At 40.3% G+C, this 18541-nt stretch overlaps 1 protein-coding gene across 2 annotated transcripts in view; it reads right to left on the bottom strand.

Moving 5' to 3' along the window:
- pik3r5 (phosphoinositide-3-kinase, regulatory subunit 5) overlaps positions 1–18541 on the bottom strand; it is a 108522-nt gene that overhangs the window by 11282 nt on the left and 78699 nt on the right. The window contains exons 11-17 of one of the 2 annotated variants that reach the window (XM_048610926.1): positions 15787–15931; positions 15351–15482; positions 13355–13483; positions 9996–10089; positions 8990–9066; positions 4982–5075; positions 2498–2580 (exon numbers count right to left, since the gene is read on the bottom strand). In XM_048610926.1, coding sequence (XP_048466883.1) covers positions 2498–2580; positions 4982–5075; positions 8990–9066; positions 9996–10089; positions 13355–13483; positions 15351–15482; positions 15787–15931 — 754 coding nt within the window. The remainder of the gene's footprint in view (positions 1–2497; positions 2581–4981; positions 5076–8989; positions 9067–9995; positions 10090–13354; positions 13484–15350; positions 15483–15786; positions 15932–18541) is intronic. The other variant, XM_048610927.1, reaches the window with a different exon arrangement.

Here is an 18541-nt window from a genome sequence, read left to right as displayed (position 1 = left end):
ACAAGCACAGTAAACTGCTTGCTGAAGAAAAGGGAATGGCAGAGGTATTAAATAAGTACTTTTACTTCTGTTTTGACCAAATTAGAAGATGGTGACAATGGCGTGGTTGAAAACATGGGTGTTGAGTGACTGGGCAGTACAGTGATAGATAAAGAAGAGGAGCTAAAAAGGTTGGCAGCACTCCAGGTGGAGAAGTTGCCAGGTCCGGATGGGATGTATCCTAGATTGCTGAGAGAGGTAAGGGAGCAATTTGTGGAGCCAGTGACAAAAATTTTCCAGGCCTCAACATTTATTCCCAGGGGACTGAAGGATTGCAAATGTGATGCCATTGTTTAAGAAAGGGGCAAAGGATAACCCAGGAAACTACAGACCTGTCAGTTTGACATCAACAGCGGTAAAACTAATGGAGGTCATAATATGGGATAAGGTAAATATACATAGAAAAAATATAAGTTAATACTAGACTTAACATGGTTTTGTCGAGGGCAGGTCATGCCGGTCAAATTTAACTGAGTTCTTTGAGGTGACACGGCAGTGGATGAAGGTAGTGCTGTGGATGTTGTATACTTGGACTTTCAGAAAGCATTTGAGGTGCTACATGACAGGTTAATTAGCAAATTAGAAATATTTGGGATTGATGGGTCCTTGGTAGCATGGATTAGAAGTTGGCTAAAACATAGGAAACAGAGGGTAGGTACAGAATGGCATTTCTCAGATTAGAGACGAGTTGAAACTGGTGTGCCCAGGGATCAGTGTTGGGACCATTGCTTTTGCTAATTTATATAAATGATTTGGAGATGGGTGTTGAGGGCAACATCTCTAAATTTGCGAATGATACTAAGCTAGGAAGAACAGTGAATTTTGGGGATAACACTGAGCAACTTCAGAGGGACATCGACAGGTTGGCAAATGGCCAATGAGTTTCAATGCAGAGAAACGTGAAGAAATGTATTTTGGTAGAAGAAACATGGGAAGGTCAACATAGGCTCAGTGGTACAACTGAGGATTAGATAGGGTGGACAGTGGGAGCCTGTTTCCTCGGATGGTGATGGCTAGCACGAGGGGACATAGCTTTAAATTGAGGGGTGATAGATATAGGACAGATGTCAGAGGCAGGTTCTTTACTCAGAGAGTAGTAAGGGCGTGGAATGCCCTGCCTGCAAAAGTAGTAGACTCGCCCACTTTAAGGGCATTTAAATGGTCATTGGATAAACATATGGATGATAATGGAATAGTGTAGGTTAGATGGGCTTCAGATTGGTTTCACAGATCGGCGCAACATCGAGGGCCGAAGGGCCTGTACTGCGCTGTAATGTTCTATGTTCTAACTTTGAGGGCAATACAGGCGCAGAGGGACCTTGGGATTCAAATGCATAATTCTCTGTAGCTGGCCTTCAGAAAGTTGTTGAAACAATTGTTGACAAAGCTTCTTGGATCCTTGTGTTTATAAATAGATGCACAGGGTATAAAAACAAGGAAGTGATACTACATGCCTACATATCATTAGTCAGACACTTCTGGCGTATTGTGTTCAGTTCTGGACACCTTATTTGAGGAAGCATGTTAAAACTTTGAAGAGATTTACAAGAATGATACCAGGAACAAGGGATTTTAGATACAAGGAATGATTAGAAATTGGGCTTATTCTCCTTGGAGCAGAGAAGATTAAAAGGGGACATTGTTGAGCAGTTCAAAATTATAAACAATTTTGACAGGGTAAAGAAGTTTAATTTGTTTCCATTAGTTGGTCACCATTTCAAGACTGTCAGCAAGAGAGCTAGAAGTGAGATAAGGAGAAACTTCTTTACTCAGAGAGTTGTTAGGATTTAGAATGCACAATCTGGGAGATTACCTAGATTACCTAGAATCCCTATAGTGCAGAAGCAGGCCATTGGGCCCATCGAGTCTGCACCAATCCTCAGAAAAGCATCCCGCCTGGACCCACTGCCTAATCCTATCCCTGTAACCCTGCATTTCCCATGGCTAATCCATCTGGCCTGCACATCCCTTGACACTATGAGCAATTTAGCATGGCCAATCCACCTAATCTGCACATCTTTGAACTGTGGGAGGAAACCAGAGGGCCCAGAGGAAACCCACGCACCCACGCAGAATGTGCAAACTCCACATAGACAGTCACCTGAGGCTGGATTCAAACCCAGGTCCCTGGCACTGTGATGCAGCAATGCTAACCACTGTGCCACCCCAAATGATGGAGGTGGATTCCATAGAAGGTTTCAAAAAAGAGCTGGATATCTATTTGAAAGTGATGAATTGAGGGAGCGACAGAGTTAGGACCGGACAGTAGGACTAGCTGGGTAGCTCTTTCAACAGCCATTCCAGACATGACAGGCCAAATGGCCTCCTTCCGTACTGTAAAATTCTATGATTCTCTGATTCTATTTATGACCCCAGTGTGTGAATGGACTTCACCAGGAGCACAACCATGTCAAATTACTCTGCATCAAGCTTTTAGCCTTGAAACAAGTGTACTCACTTGATTATAACCTTTCTTAGATTTAGAGTTCTGTCGTTTCACCACCTCAGTCATCGAAAGATGAAGGTATTCTGTGTTGAATTCTGAAAAATGTAATATTATGATTAAAATGCACTCAGAAGATCTAGATTTATATTTTAGAACACACCAGTTATCTTGTATAGGTGCCCTAGAAACGATGATACCAAATCATTAAGTAGCATAGTTTTATGAATGTGGCGTATGATTTTGAAAAGTAACTATTGTAAGACTACTATAAAGCAAAAATATAAACAAGTGAGACAACCATATTAAACATTTAAAGCATTAGACTCCGTCTCCTCTTATCCTTAAGCATTAGATCTGCACAGTTTCTGTGGATTTTAAAATAAGTGGAGAAAAACAATCTTTAAAACTATCTTGGAGATCTATCCTTCAATTTCTTTTCGTAGTGTTGTTCAAAATAGTTAATTCAGGTCATCTTTTACAAAATTTTTCTCTCTGATTATCCTGAAGTGATTTGGCTCTGGCTCTACAACCATCCAGTAATGTACTCAAATTGTTGTTCCTAACCATTGAAGGTAGATGATGAGTGTTGAAAAGCCTATGATATAACCTGCAACAAGCTGAATCCCTAATACTCGCTCTCATGCATCTTCCTGCAGAGACTGAAGGACATTGCTTGGGAATAAGTCTTATGAAAAATGTTGTATCACATTTCTACTCTAGAAGTAGTCAGAAGTCGCAGGACAAGAGATTATAGTCCAACAAGTTTATTCGAAATCACAAGCTTGCAGAATGCTGCTCCTTTGTCAGGTGAAGTGACTATAACCTGGTGTCATGTGACTTCTGACTTTGTCCAGCCCAGTCCAACTCCAGCACCTCCACAGCATACCCTAGAAGTAGTAAAACCAAAAGCTTTGGTGCTAATGTATCCAACTGAAGATGATTTTCAGACGCAGTAGGTCTTGTCACTGAGCTCTGACATTGAGGCCCTGAGTTCAAGTCCAACGCTAGGGCAAGGAAGTTGCATTTGTAATGTGGCCAAACAGGTTGAATGCAAAATTGTAATTCCTTCCAACATCAGCTAATGTTAGGCAGTAAGAGTAAGGAGAGATTCCTGATTAACCATGTAATGGGAAAAAAATTGGAGCTTCTACTATCTACAACTCCAGGCTGCAACTCATATGTGAAAAGTACATGTTGCCAGAGTAATACTGGCTGCTTGGAAGACCAGATGGCTAGATGGCTGTGGTGCCAGCAGCATAGGGTTCAATCCCCATTCCAGCTGGGATAGATATGGAGCTTGCCTCCTTGTCTTATCTGTGGCATTGACTTGGACCTGCCTTTGTTCAGAAAACACAAGAAATGAAATATCCAACTGAGATAATTTGACACAGCACAAGCCTGGAATTGAACTCAGGACTTTGTGGTGTTTTGGCATATTATGTCTTGGCTAAGTGAGATGGTCAATCTAATTTTATTACGCACTTCAATAGGGTTCTTGTGATGCAATGGTAGTGTCCCTACCTTTGAGCCAGAAGGCCCAGGTTCAAGGCCTACGTGCTCCAGAGATATGTAATTGTACCCTGAAAAGGTTAATGAGAAATACCTCACATACCAGCTAAGTATATATTTTTATTTCATACTGTTTGATGGATGTCATACGTAGGCCAGACGAGGTAAGGACAGTAGACTGTCTTCTCAAAAACAATATTTGTGAACTACATCAGTTTTTAATGACAATTAACTGTGGCTACGTAGTTGCTAGTAGGCAATCTTTTTATTGCAGATTTTTGTTGAATTTAAATTTCATCATCTACAATGGTGGGATTCAAACCCATGTCCCCAGAATATTAGCCTGAGGTTCTGAATTATTGATCTGGAGACATTATCACTATGCCATCACTTCCTTATCAGTAGCTGCCAAGAATGTAATTAACGTCAAATGTAAATTACAGAAAGATGGCATGACAATCACTTTTCTACTTCAGCCTTATGTTCCTTCAAATGGTTATCCAGTGATATGTTGGTGTGTTGCAACTCAAACGTGTGAAATAAAAGCAAAATACTATGGATGCTGGAGATCTGAAATAAAAACCAAGTGCTGGAGAAATTCATCAGGTCTGGCATGTCTGTGGTGAGAGAAACACAGTTAACTCAGGCTCTGAAGAAGTGTCATGGTACTCTAAATGGTAACCCGATTTTCTCACCGCAGATGTGCCAGATTTGCTGAGTTTCTCCAGCACTTTTTGTTTATATTTCAAGTGTGTGAAGTGTTGCATGGCACCAGCCATTTTAATGAACGTATTTTGACAACGGAAAAGTATTATTTTTGTATACAATCTATAAACATTGCACAGACTCTTTGATAATGAAATAGTGCAAATTTGTCAATATACTGTTAAATGGTGTTTACAGAAACTAACAAAGTAGTGACTAAGGAAGAACAAGTTCAGATTGTTGATCTCAACACAATAAGTTGGTTGCAATGAATAATCTTACCCAGCTCATCATACTTGTTGCAGGCCTTGCTAAGGTTTACAGATGTACAGTTCTTCTCTACATTATTCCATTGGTTTCTTCTGCTGACTGTGGCCTAATGGAAGATAAATTACTATTAGAATGTAAGATGACAAGTCACTGCTCTCCATTTTTTGTAATCTCAATGTGCAATTTAGATAGAGGATTTTAAATTTGTTGTGTAATATGTTTGCTGAATTTAAAACCCCATGAACTTAACTGAAAAATAGATGGAATGTGAATGATTTTAAAGAATAACTTTTTAAGTCAGTTTCTCTGCAGATTTGAAAGGTAATTATGAAGAGATACATTTCTGTGAAATGTGCAGTGACAATAACACTTGTTTATAAAGGAACCTGACAGCTCTCGAGACCACAGAGTTATGCTGATTCATAAAAGAAAGAACAAAGAACTTTTGTTTATTAGAAGCAGATGATTCATAATTCGTTGTAAATCTTCACTCCAAATAGATATGTTTAGTTTTAAAAACCGAAAGAACTGAGGATACTGTAAATAAGGAACAAAAACAGAAATTGCTGGAAAAGCTCAGCAGGTCTGACAGCATCTACAAAGAAAAAATCAGAGTTAACGTTTCAGGTCCGGTGACCCTTCCTCTGATTTTTTCTTCGTAGATCCTGCCAGACCTGCTGACATTTTCCAGCAATTTCTGTTTTAGTCCATATTTAGTTTTAAACTGGGTTCATTTTTAAGGCTTTGAATGAATTCCATCAGTGCTCTTAAGAGTGATGATGCAAGCAGCTACTCAAACAGCTGAACAGGAGCTGGAACTTTTTGAGCAAAGACCCAATGAACTGCATGAAAACAGGAACAATTTAACCACAGAAGCAATTCTACTTTAGATCATGTATAGCTTTTGATCTTACTTGAAATAACTTCTTGCAGATTAAATTTTCAAAGTTACTTGTAGATTATTAGGAGCTACAAGAACGCTGTCCACCTCACTCTCCCTCAAATATACGGCCAGGATTACAAACCCGACTGGCTAAGTGATGTGTCAAATCCTTAAATGGCTTGTCATCCAAATTATTTACAGTTCTCATCCCAAAGTCTTTACCTTACTAAATCACTCCAGTCAACCTACTTTCAACTAAACATTCAGTGACATTCCCGAAACTTTCTTCTTCTTCCTAGTTGCTCACTTTCTGGATTGACTTGTTTTGAAAACTGTGGTGGCTGCTATATTTCTAGGGATACCACAACTGCAAATACTGCTGTGATTTTTAAATATTTTTGTCATGGTTTTTATGGAAACCACAGGATAGAATAAATTAGATGTCGTCATTAATTAATATCCATTTGTCAATATCATACAATATTGGGGAGGCAATGGCCTGGTGTTATTATCACTAGACTATTAATCCAGGTTCTGGGGACCTGATTTTGAATTCCACCATTGCAGGTGGTGGAATTTGAATTCAATAATTGAGAATCTAATAATGATCATGAAACCACTATAGGTTGTCAGAAAGAACCATCCCATTCACCAATGTCCTTCAAGGAAGGAAATCTGCCATCCTTTCCTAGACTGGCCTACATGTGACTCCAGACCCACAGCAATATGATTGACTCTCAAATGCCTTCTGAAATGGCCTAACAAGCTATTTGCCTGCCACAGATGCACCTGTCTATAACAGTAAGAGTGACAGACAGGATGAAGTCCCACCTTCACATTGTTAATACTTTATATCATGTTGTGTGGCACTATCATTGCAATAAATGGGGCAGGCTAAAAACAGATTTAGTAACTATAGACTGGGCATCCATGAGGCACTGTGGACCATTAGCAGCAGAATCATACTCCTACACAATCTGCAACCTTATGGCCCAGCATGTTTCCCATCCTACCATTACCATCAAGCCAGGGGATGAACCCTGGCTCAATGGAGAGTGCAGGAGGGCATGCCAGGAGCAGCACCAGGCATACCTAAAAACGAGGTGTCAACCTGGTGAAATTGCCAAACAGTACTACCCGTGTGCCGAGCAGTATAAGTAGCAAGTGGTAGACAGAGCTAAGTGATTACTCCACTAATAGATCAGATCTAAGCTTTGCAGTCCTGCCACATCATTCATGAATGGTGGTGGGCAATTAACTGACCCACTGGAAGGGGAGGTTCCACAAATATTCCTATCCTCAAAGATAGGGGAGCCCAACGCATCAGTGCAACAGAAAGCTGAAGCTTTTGTAACAATCTTCAGCCAGAAGTCCCAAGTGGATGATCCATCTGACCTCTTCCAGAGGTCCCCAATATCACAGGTGCCAGTCTCCAGCCAAATTTGATTGACTCCACATGACATCAAGAAATGGTTGGAGGCACTGGATACTGCAAGGGCTATGGGCCCTATAAACATTCTGGCAATAGTACTGAAGACCTGTGCTCCAGAACTTGCTGCTTTCCCAGCCAAGCTCTTCCAGTACAGATATAACACTGGCATCTACCTGACAAAGTGGAAAATTGTCCAGGTATATCCTGTACACAAAAAACAGGACAAATCTAACCCAGCCAATCACCATCCCATCAGTCTACTCTTGATCATCAGTAAAATAATGGAAGATATCATCATGGTGCTATCAAGCAGCACCTGCTCAGCAATAACCTGCTCAGTGACACACAGTTTGGGTTCTGCTAGGGCCACTCAGCTCCTGGTCTCATTACAGCTTTGGTTCAAACATGGACAAAGAGCTGAATTCCAGAGTGAGGTTGAGAGTGACAGTCCTTGGTATCAAGACACACATTTGACTGAGTATGGCATCAAGGGGCCCGAGCAAAACTGGAATCAACGGGAATCAGAGGCCAAGTGCTCCACTAGCTGGAGTTATACCTGATGCAAGGAAGATGGCTGTAGATGTTGGAGGTCAGTCATCTCAGCTCGAGGGCATCTTTGCAGGAATTACTCAAGGTAGTGTCCCAGGCCTAACTATTTTCAGCTTCTACATCAATAACTTTTCCCCCCATCATAAGGTAAAAAATGGGGATGTTTGTCAATAATTGCACCATATTGCACAATATTCAGCATCATTTGCGACTCCTCAGATACTGAAACAGTCCACGTTCAAATGCAACCTGGACAATATCCAGGCTTGGGCTGACAGAGGGCAAGTAACGTTTGCACTATACAAATCCAGGCAATGACCATCTCCCATAAGAGACAATCTAACCACCACCCCTTGACAATCAAGGTGTTACCATCTCCCACTATAAACATCTTGGGGGTCACCATTGATTAGAAACTGAACTGGACCAGGCATATAAATACAATAGCTACAAGAGCAGGTCAGAGGCAAGGAATACTGCAACAAGTATCTCACATCCTGACTCCTCAACACTTGTCCACCATCTACAAGACACATGTCAGGAGTGTGATGGAATACTCTCCGCTTGCCTGGATGAGTACAGCTCCAACAACACTCAAAGCCTGACACCATTTAGGACAAAGCAGTATGTTTGATTTGCCCTATATCTGCAAACATTTACTCCCTCCAACACCGACACTCAGTAGCAGCAGTGTGTACTATCTACAACATGCACTGAAAAATTTCATCAACGATCCTAAGGCAGCACCTTCCAAACCAAAGACCACTACCATCTAGAAGGACAAGAGGCTGCAGATTCATAGGAACAACACTACCTGCAAGTTCCCCTTCAAGCCACTCACTATCCTGACTTGGAAATATTTCACCATTCTTTCAGTGTTACTCGGTCAAAATCCTGGAATTCCCTTCCTAATGGCATTATGGGTCAACCTACAGCACAAGAAGGCAGCTCAGCACCGCTTTCTCATGGTCAACCAGGTATAGACAATAAATGTTGGCCAGCCAGCAATACCCACATCCCAAAAATTTTCTCCCCATGCAATGTAACTCGTACTATGCTGTTTGTGTGTTGTTCTGCATCCATTTATTAAACTGTAACACAAATTTGCTTATAACAGCATTATCCATGTGGCAGTGCAGTATACATTGAATCCTACCTTGCAGTAGGCAATCTGCAGTGCTAATGGAACTGCTTCTCTGTCACCATCAATGCCAAGCCTTTTACTCCCAGGTCCTAGATTGAATAAAAAAGAACCATTAAGTACAAGTTTTAGAATCCGCAAATCTAACATTAAGTTGACCTACTTATCCACTCTTCAGACTTTATTAAAATATAATTCATTTAGTAAACTTTCCTGCTGTGTCAGTCTAGTAATATTGTGATCTAAGACAACGATGGAGCCAGTTCTGCAACATTCAGGGAGTTACAGAGATGGATGATCACAATTGGTACAAGCATAACATAATAATGTGCTGTTAGCTCATGAGCCAAAATGCACTTCTTTGAGTTTCTGTAAAATGTACAGTTACACCCAGCAACACCTCAGCTGTTTCTGAAGAAGGGTCTAGGCCCGAAACGTCAGCCTTCCTGCTCCTCTGATGCTGCTTGGCCTGCTGTGTTCATCCAGCTCTACGCCTTGTTATCTCAACACCTCAGCTGTCCTGTTTTAACACATGGTTTTCCCTTGTGAATAGAAACAAGCATGCCTCAGCAAATTGGCTCCGACTTCATGTCAATCAACATTCTGCTTAATTTAACGTTTAATTTGTAAAGTTTATTACAATGCTGCTTGAAAGAATTTAAACTTGGTCTACATTTCCAAATGCATATTTTTGTTTTTAAAAATCATAATATTAAAGCAGCACATGATTGGATAATGATTTTGCATTTAGCTGAAAAGTTATCATTGCCTTAAAAACGTGGCAAAAGAGCATCCTGCGGCACTGTGTATTGTGCCATATTCAGCAGAAGTGGAGGACAGACATTCCATGCCTCTTCAAACCCCCGGGTTAGCTTGAAGTTCAGTGCAAGAACTCCTCCTTGGTTAATGTGTCAAAAAAATATTAATTGGGTGCCAACATCTTTCAAGATAGAACCATAACAAACTTTGTGGGTAGATAGGAGAAATAATTTTTACCAGATTCACTTAAAGAAAAGCAAACCTGAAGCTTTAATTGCTCTTGTGGCGGCAGATTGTCCCAGTTCGAGTGAATAAACAAAGACCTCGGATCGTTTCTCACCCCCTGCCAGGGTTAGCTGTTAAAACAATGTGCAATTCATCAGTTTTATTTCCATGCTTTGTGCATGTAAACAAGTTTTCCCTTGTATACTACTTGCTTGCCATGCAAACCGACCAAGGAAGAAGAATGTGGCAGTACTGTGAGTCATTGATTACATCTCAACATATTGTATATATTAATCAGAGGCTCAATATAGACTGATCAAGCAATTAATTATTTTGGCATGACTATAAAGACTACTGAAACAAAGTTTCTGTCACTATCATGAACTAAAATAAGTTGACCAGTCATTTATCGTGTGTAAGATGGGGAAGTTACATCAGACCATGAGTTCATTTATTCTTCCTGCAGGGTGGGTTCTTCAGATAAAGGAATTATTGAGCATTGAACTTTCATAACTGCTCAGCAGCTGCAGCATTTAACTTCGTAAATGACACATTTTGCTAAATGACAGACATCGTGCTGAGTAATAAACGTTGGCTAAGACAACTGGACAACCTTTTTGCTCTGCTTCAAATATTGTGAAAAGATCTTTGAGAAGTCAACTGGGAACACAGTGTGAACTCTCATTCAAACAACAGCATCATTGACAATGCTGTACTCCTTCTGCTTTGCACTGAAGAGTCAGAATAGAATATGAGACAACAAGATGCAGGGCTGGATGAACACAGCAGGCCAAGCAGCATCATAGGAGCATATGATGCTGCTTGGCCTGCTGTGTTCATCCAGCCCTGCACCTTGTTGTCTCGGATTCACCAGCATCTGCAGTTCCTACTATCTCTGATTCAAGAATAGAATATGCGCTCCTGTATCTTGAGTTTTGCTTGATTCACAATCCTCTGGCTCAAATGTGCATGAATGTGGGAGAAAGGAATTATGAAGAGGAGTAGGCTACTCAGGCCTCTACCATGCATGGTTTGGTGTCTCCACTCCACTTTCCTGTCTGCCTTCCAAAACCCTTGATTCCCCATCGATGAAAAATTAATCTAACTCAGCCTTGAAAACATTCATTGACCAAGCCTCCATCGCTCAGGAAAGTAGAATCAAAGGACTGACTCTTCAATCATTATTTATTTTGATTAGTTTTGGTTGTGGTATGTTGGATTCATTTATTGCTTATCCCTATTTATGTTGGGAAAGTGGTAGTGAGGCTTTGATGCATTGTGACTACTTATACAATTGAATAGATCACTAGGCCATCTAGAATAGATCATTTCACTATGGGATTACTTTGTGGGACACATATGCACTGCTTCTGGAATAGGGTAGCCAAAGGGTTATGAGGCTTCAATCCTCCCAAAAGGGCGTTGTGGTACAGACAACTAGTTTGTTCGAAACAATATATGAACCCTAAATCCTAGGAATATTAGAAGCAATGGTTGAGGTCAAAGGGGAATCTTACTTCAGCCTTGATTGATAATTGTCTCCTGTCTCAAAGGGAAACAAGCCAATTCTCCTCAGTGATTTCAAGGCCAGAATTATGTCTAATGTAAATCTCTGGAAAGTGTGATTGGCAAGATGAGTATAGGGAAAACAAATGGCAACAAAGTTAACCTCCTGACAAAATGCCTAATCAACGCCTATCATACAAACACACTGTTCTATCAGACAGACAAATGTAAGGTCTCAGGCAGCTCTTTCACACCAGACATTGGCACCTGTTCAACTAAGTCACCATTTGAGAAAAAGATGACAAAGAGGTTGGCATTACCCGTGCCAATGACAGCAGTTGATGACTGTTAGACCGACTGTCATCCATTCCAGTCTACCATCTCCATTAGCTCGGCCCAAAACCAGCATAACTGAATAACCTGCTCAGTCAGAACCTCCTAGACAAGCTGACAACACTCAATGAACAGAAAATGCATGGCACCTCATCTGATCTTGAAAACAATCATAAATAGCATTTGTGAGTACACGGAGTAACAATGAGCCCTTGTTGGAAGGAGCTGTTGTCAGAGACAAATGTCATCAATCAGCTCATCCTGCTGCACAATACTGTCTCATGCCTGTTGAGATCCAGACTGAGCCACTCGACAATATGGATCAATTCCCAGACTTGGGAGCTGTCTGTCAGTGAGTGCAGGCATCAACAATGAAATTCAGCATCGCCTCCAGTGTGTTAGTGCAGACTGAGAAACAAACAGAGTGTTTGATGACAAAGACCTCAAACCCGACACCAGGCTCATGAACTGCAGGGCAGCAGTCTCATCAGCCCTCCTGAATTATTTGGAGATATGGACAATATACAGCAGACTCCTCAAATCTCTTGAGAAACATTATCAGCATAACATCCTACAAATTCACTCACAAAATTAGTGTTCTGATACCAACGTCTTCTCAACGTCCCCAGTATTGACACAACTGGTCCCAAACAGACTGGTGCTTTGTATGGGCCATGCCTGACACAAGACTTCAGAAACAAGTCTCTACTCTGAGCCCGCAGTTACCAAGAGGGCAGAGGAAATGCCTCAACAATATCCTCAAATCCTCCCCAAAATAATTCCCCCACTAACCCATGGGAATCTCTTTTCCAAGACTCTATCCATGAAAGAACTAACAATTTCCAACATCTCAAACAAGCCCAGATGAAGAACAAGTGCAAGCAGCAGAAGGGATGTTTGAAAACATGAACATCGCAGCACCTCACTTCAGAAAATACCCTTTCCCCGAGTTGTGGCAGGGTGTGCAGATCCAAAATTGGACAATGTAGCCACCTCAGGAACCACACACCAAAATGGAAGAAAGTAATCCTCAATCGAGTGTGGATTAGACTAGAAACAGATTAGATAGTGTTGATAGATCTATTAATCAATGGTGGGATTTCTAGTCAGGACTTGTGGATCCTTCGACCACAACACAATCACCTTTTAATGCAACATTCCTTTTATCCACAAATAAATCCCTTGATTATTCACATAACACAACACTCGAGAGACCCAACACCCTGTCAATTTAAGCAATTCAGGAAATGCCACCAAAACTGCTTCATGTGATAACCCCAGGAATTCCCGATAGTCTGAGATTTTCTTTGGAAAAAGTCACAATGAACCACAAAGAAACCAACAAATCCTGCACAAAGGCACAGAAAACAAGTAAACGATTGAGGAGATACAACAGAAATGCAGATAAATTGATTAAAATAGCAATGTGGATTGTTTCCATTTACAGACCATCAAAACATAAAGTCAGCCAATGACCTCTGAATCTAACCTCACTGCCCTAATAACATAGTGACAGTAAAATAAGGCAAATGTGATGGCCCTAGAATGTAGATCTACCTCTGCTTGGTAAAGCTGGACCAACACTGGATAGGCAGCATTCCGGCAATAATAAAGGATCAGGTCACCCAGGATGGAAAGCTTCTCTTGCATTCTTTCTGCAGGCTCATTCTCAGACTTAGAAGGTTCCTACAAAGTAAGCAAAATAATATATTAGTAGCACAATACAGAAGGCTTTAAGTGATAGCAGTGAGATTCTGAAGAAATATTTTTGCTAATATTTTCGGAATTGTTGATAACTTGATTTCTGTCTGTAACTGTGTTCCTACTTGTCTCCCTACTGAAATTTTCCTCACTCCCTTTTGTCCACTATTCTTGTCACTGAGGAGATTCTCTGCTCTATGTGCTGCTGAACACACCAGGATCAGCTCATTGTACTGCCACCAATCAAACTTTCTACATTGGCTAAGGATCCTTCTTTGGTTTACATTGATCACAAGTGACTGGTAGCTTGCCATCTGCCAACAGCTCACATTAATTATTTGCAAAAATAACTAATAGGATTACAGGATTTAGGTCATATAACCAGGTAGCTGAATGATGTGGTACATCAGGGCAACTAAAGTCTCTTTTACACCGGCTTATTAAAATTTTATTCACTTGTTGCAGACATGAAGTAGGTAAGCCCTATCAATTGTAGATTACACTGCACTAGTAGGCAGCCCGCAATGTAAAGTTTCACATTGAGGTAAAGATCAATTTTCTTTCATTTTAAACATATATTTTTGTAAGTCAACTGTAGCATCTAAATATCAGCTCTCAGCAATTCATATGTTTCCCATATAAATTTTAGTAACTTGTGAGGTTTTTCATTTATCTCAAGTAACTCTTTTTGAAAAAGAAATGTTTGGCCAGCCTTGCACTAGTCTCAATGGGAAGCAGTGCTTGGCTTAACAACATACAGAGCTGAATCTTAGGTTTTTTTGGCTAAATGTGAGTTGTGTCAATTTTTTTTGGAGAGTTTCTTGCTGCAAGGCCTAGTCTGACCGAACTCGCAACATCACCCATCATGCCCCACGGTGTCTCTCATGTCCAATTTACACCCCTTCTTATCATGTACGTTTCCTGGAATTCACTTGCGCCTGCAACATTTTTAAAAGCTCTGTTAGTCCAGAGCTTCCCTGCACAGTCACTGATATTTGCCCCAGACATGGGAAACCGATACCCACTTTGTGAGCAGGGACCTGGATTAGCCATGGTACAAACCCTCTGCAGGGTTACAGGGATGGGGATGGGAGGGTGGGTTTGGGCAGCATGCTTTTTGCTGGCTCAGTGCAAACTCGATGGGTTGAATGGCCTCTTTCTGCACTATAGGGATTCTATGATTCTATACATTCATAGATGTGGACAACATGCACTGTGCTTTTTCTAAAGCTTGTTAGACAACTATCAAAAAACAAAGGCTCAGTCACCAGTCTTTGCTATCATTGTGTGAAAGGGAAACGAAATGACATGTTTCGGGCTTGAGGGCAATTTCCAAGAAAGGCAAAATGTCACAATCCAACTGAACTCATGACATTGAGAAAGGCACCTTGGGAGAGAAAATATGAGATAATGAAGAGAACCAAAATAAAACATCAGACTATTGTAAAATAATTGCAACAGACGTACTTGGACAGAGATAATTGTTAAAAGATATCGGTAGTAGCTGTGTGTTCCTTCTACTGGCCACTAGATTTGCACCACATTTGGTATGCAAATTATTGCCATGTCACTGTAGATAAATTCATTCGAGCTTCAATCTCTCATTAACTGCCACACTCACCATGTATGAACAGGGATAATTTAAAACCAGCAAGCAATATACAAGTAAAAGGAACTCAAGAAAATATATGAAAGAAGTAGCTCTTTTTTGACTGCAGGTTGCCGCACTGCAGAAGAAGCCAGATTCAGAAAAAAGGAATGTAAATGAGCAGGAAGGAACAATAAAATCCTAAGAATGACACAGGAAGTAATTCTGATATTAAATACACATACCCAGGATATTTGCACTTACCTGGCAAAGCAGAGTTGTTGGTAAGGTCAATAAGTCCAGAACATTTCGTTCATACCAGGAATCCAACATTCCAATGTAATGTGCAATATTATTGCTACTAACTTTGTCTGCTGTCTCAACTGAACTGATGTCCTAAAATAACAATAACCTCATGATGAACTAGTAAACATTCAAAATTAATAAGTACTTTTCATTTTTTAATTAAGTTTTTTTTTTAATCAAAGCTTTTCAAGTTGCACTCATCAGGATAAGTCACAAGAATACCAACTGGGGGAAAACCAACATTTATACTGTTTGAATGGAGATGCCAATACCTGATTTGAAATCTAAACATTGACTGTTAAATGCCAGGCTATCATCAGTAACTGCTGCATCAGTTACTCTCAAGTCAAATCTTTTAATACACTTAAGTAGATTGAAGAAAACAAATAGTTACCAGTTGTGTTGATGGTCTCTGCTGGTTATCTGGGAAGTGGTTTGTAAACTGTACCGGGCTTCTTAGTGAGTCTCTTTGTAAAGGAATATAGAAAAATTGCATCCTGAAGTATTTTGTGAGAAAGGGACATTTACTCTCTTGTAATCTGAAAGAAGAAATGATTATTATTAATTTGTGAAGGGTGAGCATAATATTTTGCTTCGATTCTAGTCTAGTTTGTGACTTTAGTTTGTTTATTAACTACTGTGACTTTTAACGTAGAGTACAATTTTATTTTCTCAGGTATGCATTATCTCCAAAATATTAACTCAACAATATTTTCTGTTTATACTTTGATAAGAACATGCTGTAACCCAAACTAAGACTTAATTATTCTGGGAATAATCATGTCATTGATGTGGCAAGAGATTAATTTCTAAATTAAAGAATTTATGTAGTCATATCATCAACATCAATGCGGTTGGCTTTTACACTTTGTAAGTCAGTCAGTCTCAGACAAAAATGCAAAAAGTTCTAAGAAAATAAAGAAGGCTCCAACGAAATAGAGCTGTCTAAGGGAAAAGTGGATTGTCAATAAGTATGATACTCTTCGGTTCTGCTATAACACGTGTTCCGACAACGCGAATTGGCTAAAACGTGACTGATGAATAGGGGAATGCCATTTCTAAAACACAAAATTGTGTTGGCTATAGTGCGATTCCATCGGTGCGTGGAGGAGGAGTACGCATCAACATCACATGATAGTTTCACGGGCTTTCTCCTGAGCATAGTGCCGAAAGAGTCTCCGCACCAACATCTGTGAGAGGCACAGTACTCTGTGATTTTCTTTTCCTTTTGCAAATTCTGCCATATTACCCACAAATATGTGAGGACAAGGTGACAAGAATGTTAGCAAGAAGGGTCCTGGTGATAAAATTGTGAGTAGTGAATGTAAAAGAAAGGCGATAACATTAGAAGAGAAGCTAGATGTTATAAAGCGTTTTGAGCGTAATGAGAGAATATGTGAATATAAACCGAAAGAACTGCAGATGCTGTAAATCAGGCACAAAAACAAAGGTGCTGGAGAAGCTCAACAGGTCTGGCAGTATGTGTGTGTGTGTGTCTGTGTGTGCGTGTGCGTGTGCGCGTCTGTGTCTGTGTGTGTGTCTGTGTGAGAACATGTGATATAGCTCGCATAACGGGAATAAAGGAGTCTACCTTACGCACCATTAGAGACAATGCGGAAAAGATTAAAGCAAGCTGTATTGCTGGGACAAGTCTAAGTGCTAGTAAATCTGTGAGGTCACGGACAAAGGAACTTGAGGAGATGAAGTGGCTTCTAAGTGTGTGGATAGAAGATCAAACGTAAAAGTGATCTGGGACCACCTTTCTCACCATAAAAGAGAAAGCTTTATCAATTTATGAAGATCTAACAAAAAAAGCTGAAAATCCTGCAGATGTGCCTGTCTTTAGTGCTAGGAGTGTCTGGTTTGCTGGTTTAGAGAACTGCTATGCTTTGCATAAAGTAAAGTTATGTGGTGAAGCTGCCAGTGCAGACAAGGAGCATGTGATGGCATTCCCTCCCATTGTCAAAGAATTAATTGATGAAGAAGGCTACAACTTAGATCAAATTTTCAATTTGTATGAGACTGGTTTATAGTGGAAACAAATGCGATCAAGAACCTATGTTTCTATGAATGAAGCCCATTTCTATGAACAAAGGTGGCAAAGGATCATATGACTGTGTGGATGGGTGCCAATGCCAGTGGAGACTTAAAGCTTAAGCCTGTGGAGGTGTGACACTCTGCCAACCTGCAAGCCTTGAAAGGTTACCTTAAGTATACTCTAGGCTTCTACTTTAGGTCAAGCAAAGGAGGTTGGATGAGGGGGGCAATTTTTTTCTGACCTTATTGTTGATGCTTTGAAAGATGTTTTTAGAAAGTATTGCAGGTAAAGAAATTTGGATTTCAAGATTCTCCTCATCCTGGATAAAGCACCAAGCCATATTCCAACAACTGGTAAGCTTTCTGAAAACATCAAAGTGCTATTTCTACCCCAAACACAACCTCTCTCCTTCAACCCGTGGACCAGGGTGCAAATAGTTTATTATTTAATATTTTATTTTATTTAATAATTATTTAATATTTAAAGTTTATTATTTAAGGTGCACATTTAAGAGGCTGTTTGCAGCCACTGAGGGGGATAAGGACAGTGTTCTTCAATTTTGGAAGAGCTTTAACATTCAAGAATGCAATTGACATTATCGTGGAGGCCTGGGGTGATGTCAATAAAAAATTGCCTGCATGCAGTTTGGCAGAAGCTTCTCTTAGATTTTTTCAAGATTTAAAAAGCTTTGATCTATCTGAGGAGCTCCCAAGAATCAAAGAACATTGTGTTGATTTTGCAAAGCAAGTTGTGAATTTGAAGCAGGGGAGAGTGAGGCTGTTGACGAGCTGCTTGAGTCCCACTGTGAAGACCTCTCTACAGCTGATCTACAACAACCTGTTGCTGAGGGGGAGGTGGACGCTGGAGATGAAGAAGATGAAGTCCAGGATGCAGCACCACGAGAGCTTTCCACTTCTGTTTTGTTTTCTATCCTGAGGAAAATTGAGAGGCAGTTGCAGCTCTTAGAGGACAATGATTATAATGCAGAACACAGCAGGGTAGCAGTTCATGTAATAAGATCTTATTTGGCACCCGATGAACAGCTTCTGCATGAAAGAAGAAAAAGGGCAAAGCAGCAGAAACTGGATGTCTTTTTTAAGCCAACCCCCAA

The sequence above is a fragment of the Rhincodon typus genome, chromosome 23 (assembly GCF_021869965.1).
Source record: "Rhincodon typus isolate 14 chromosome 23, sRhiTyp1.1, whole genome shotgun sequence".
In the NCBI taxonomy this organism is placed as follows: Eukaryota; Metazoa; Chordata; class Chondrichthyes; order Orectolobiformes; family Rhincodontidae; genus Rhincodon; species Rhincodon typus.
The sequence above is the reverse complement of the archived record's forward strand: the minus strand, read 5'-3'. Positions and strand labels throughout refer to the sequence as shown.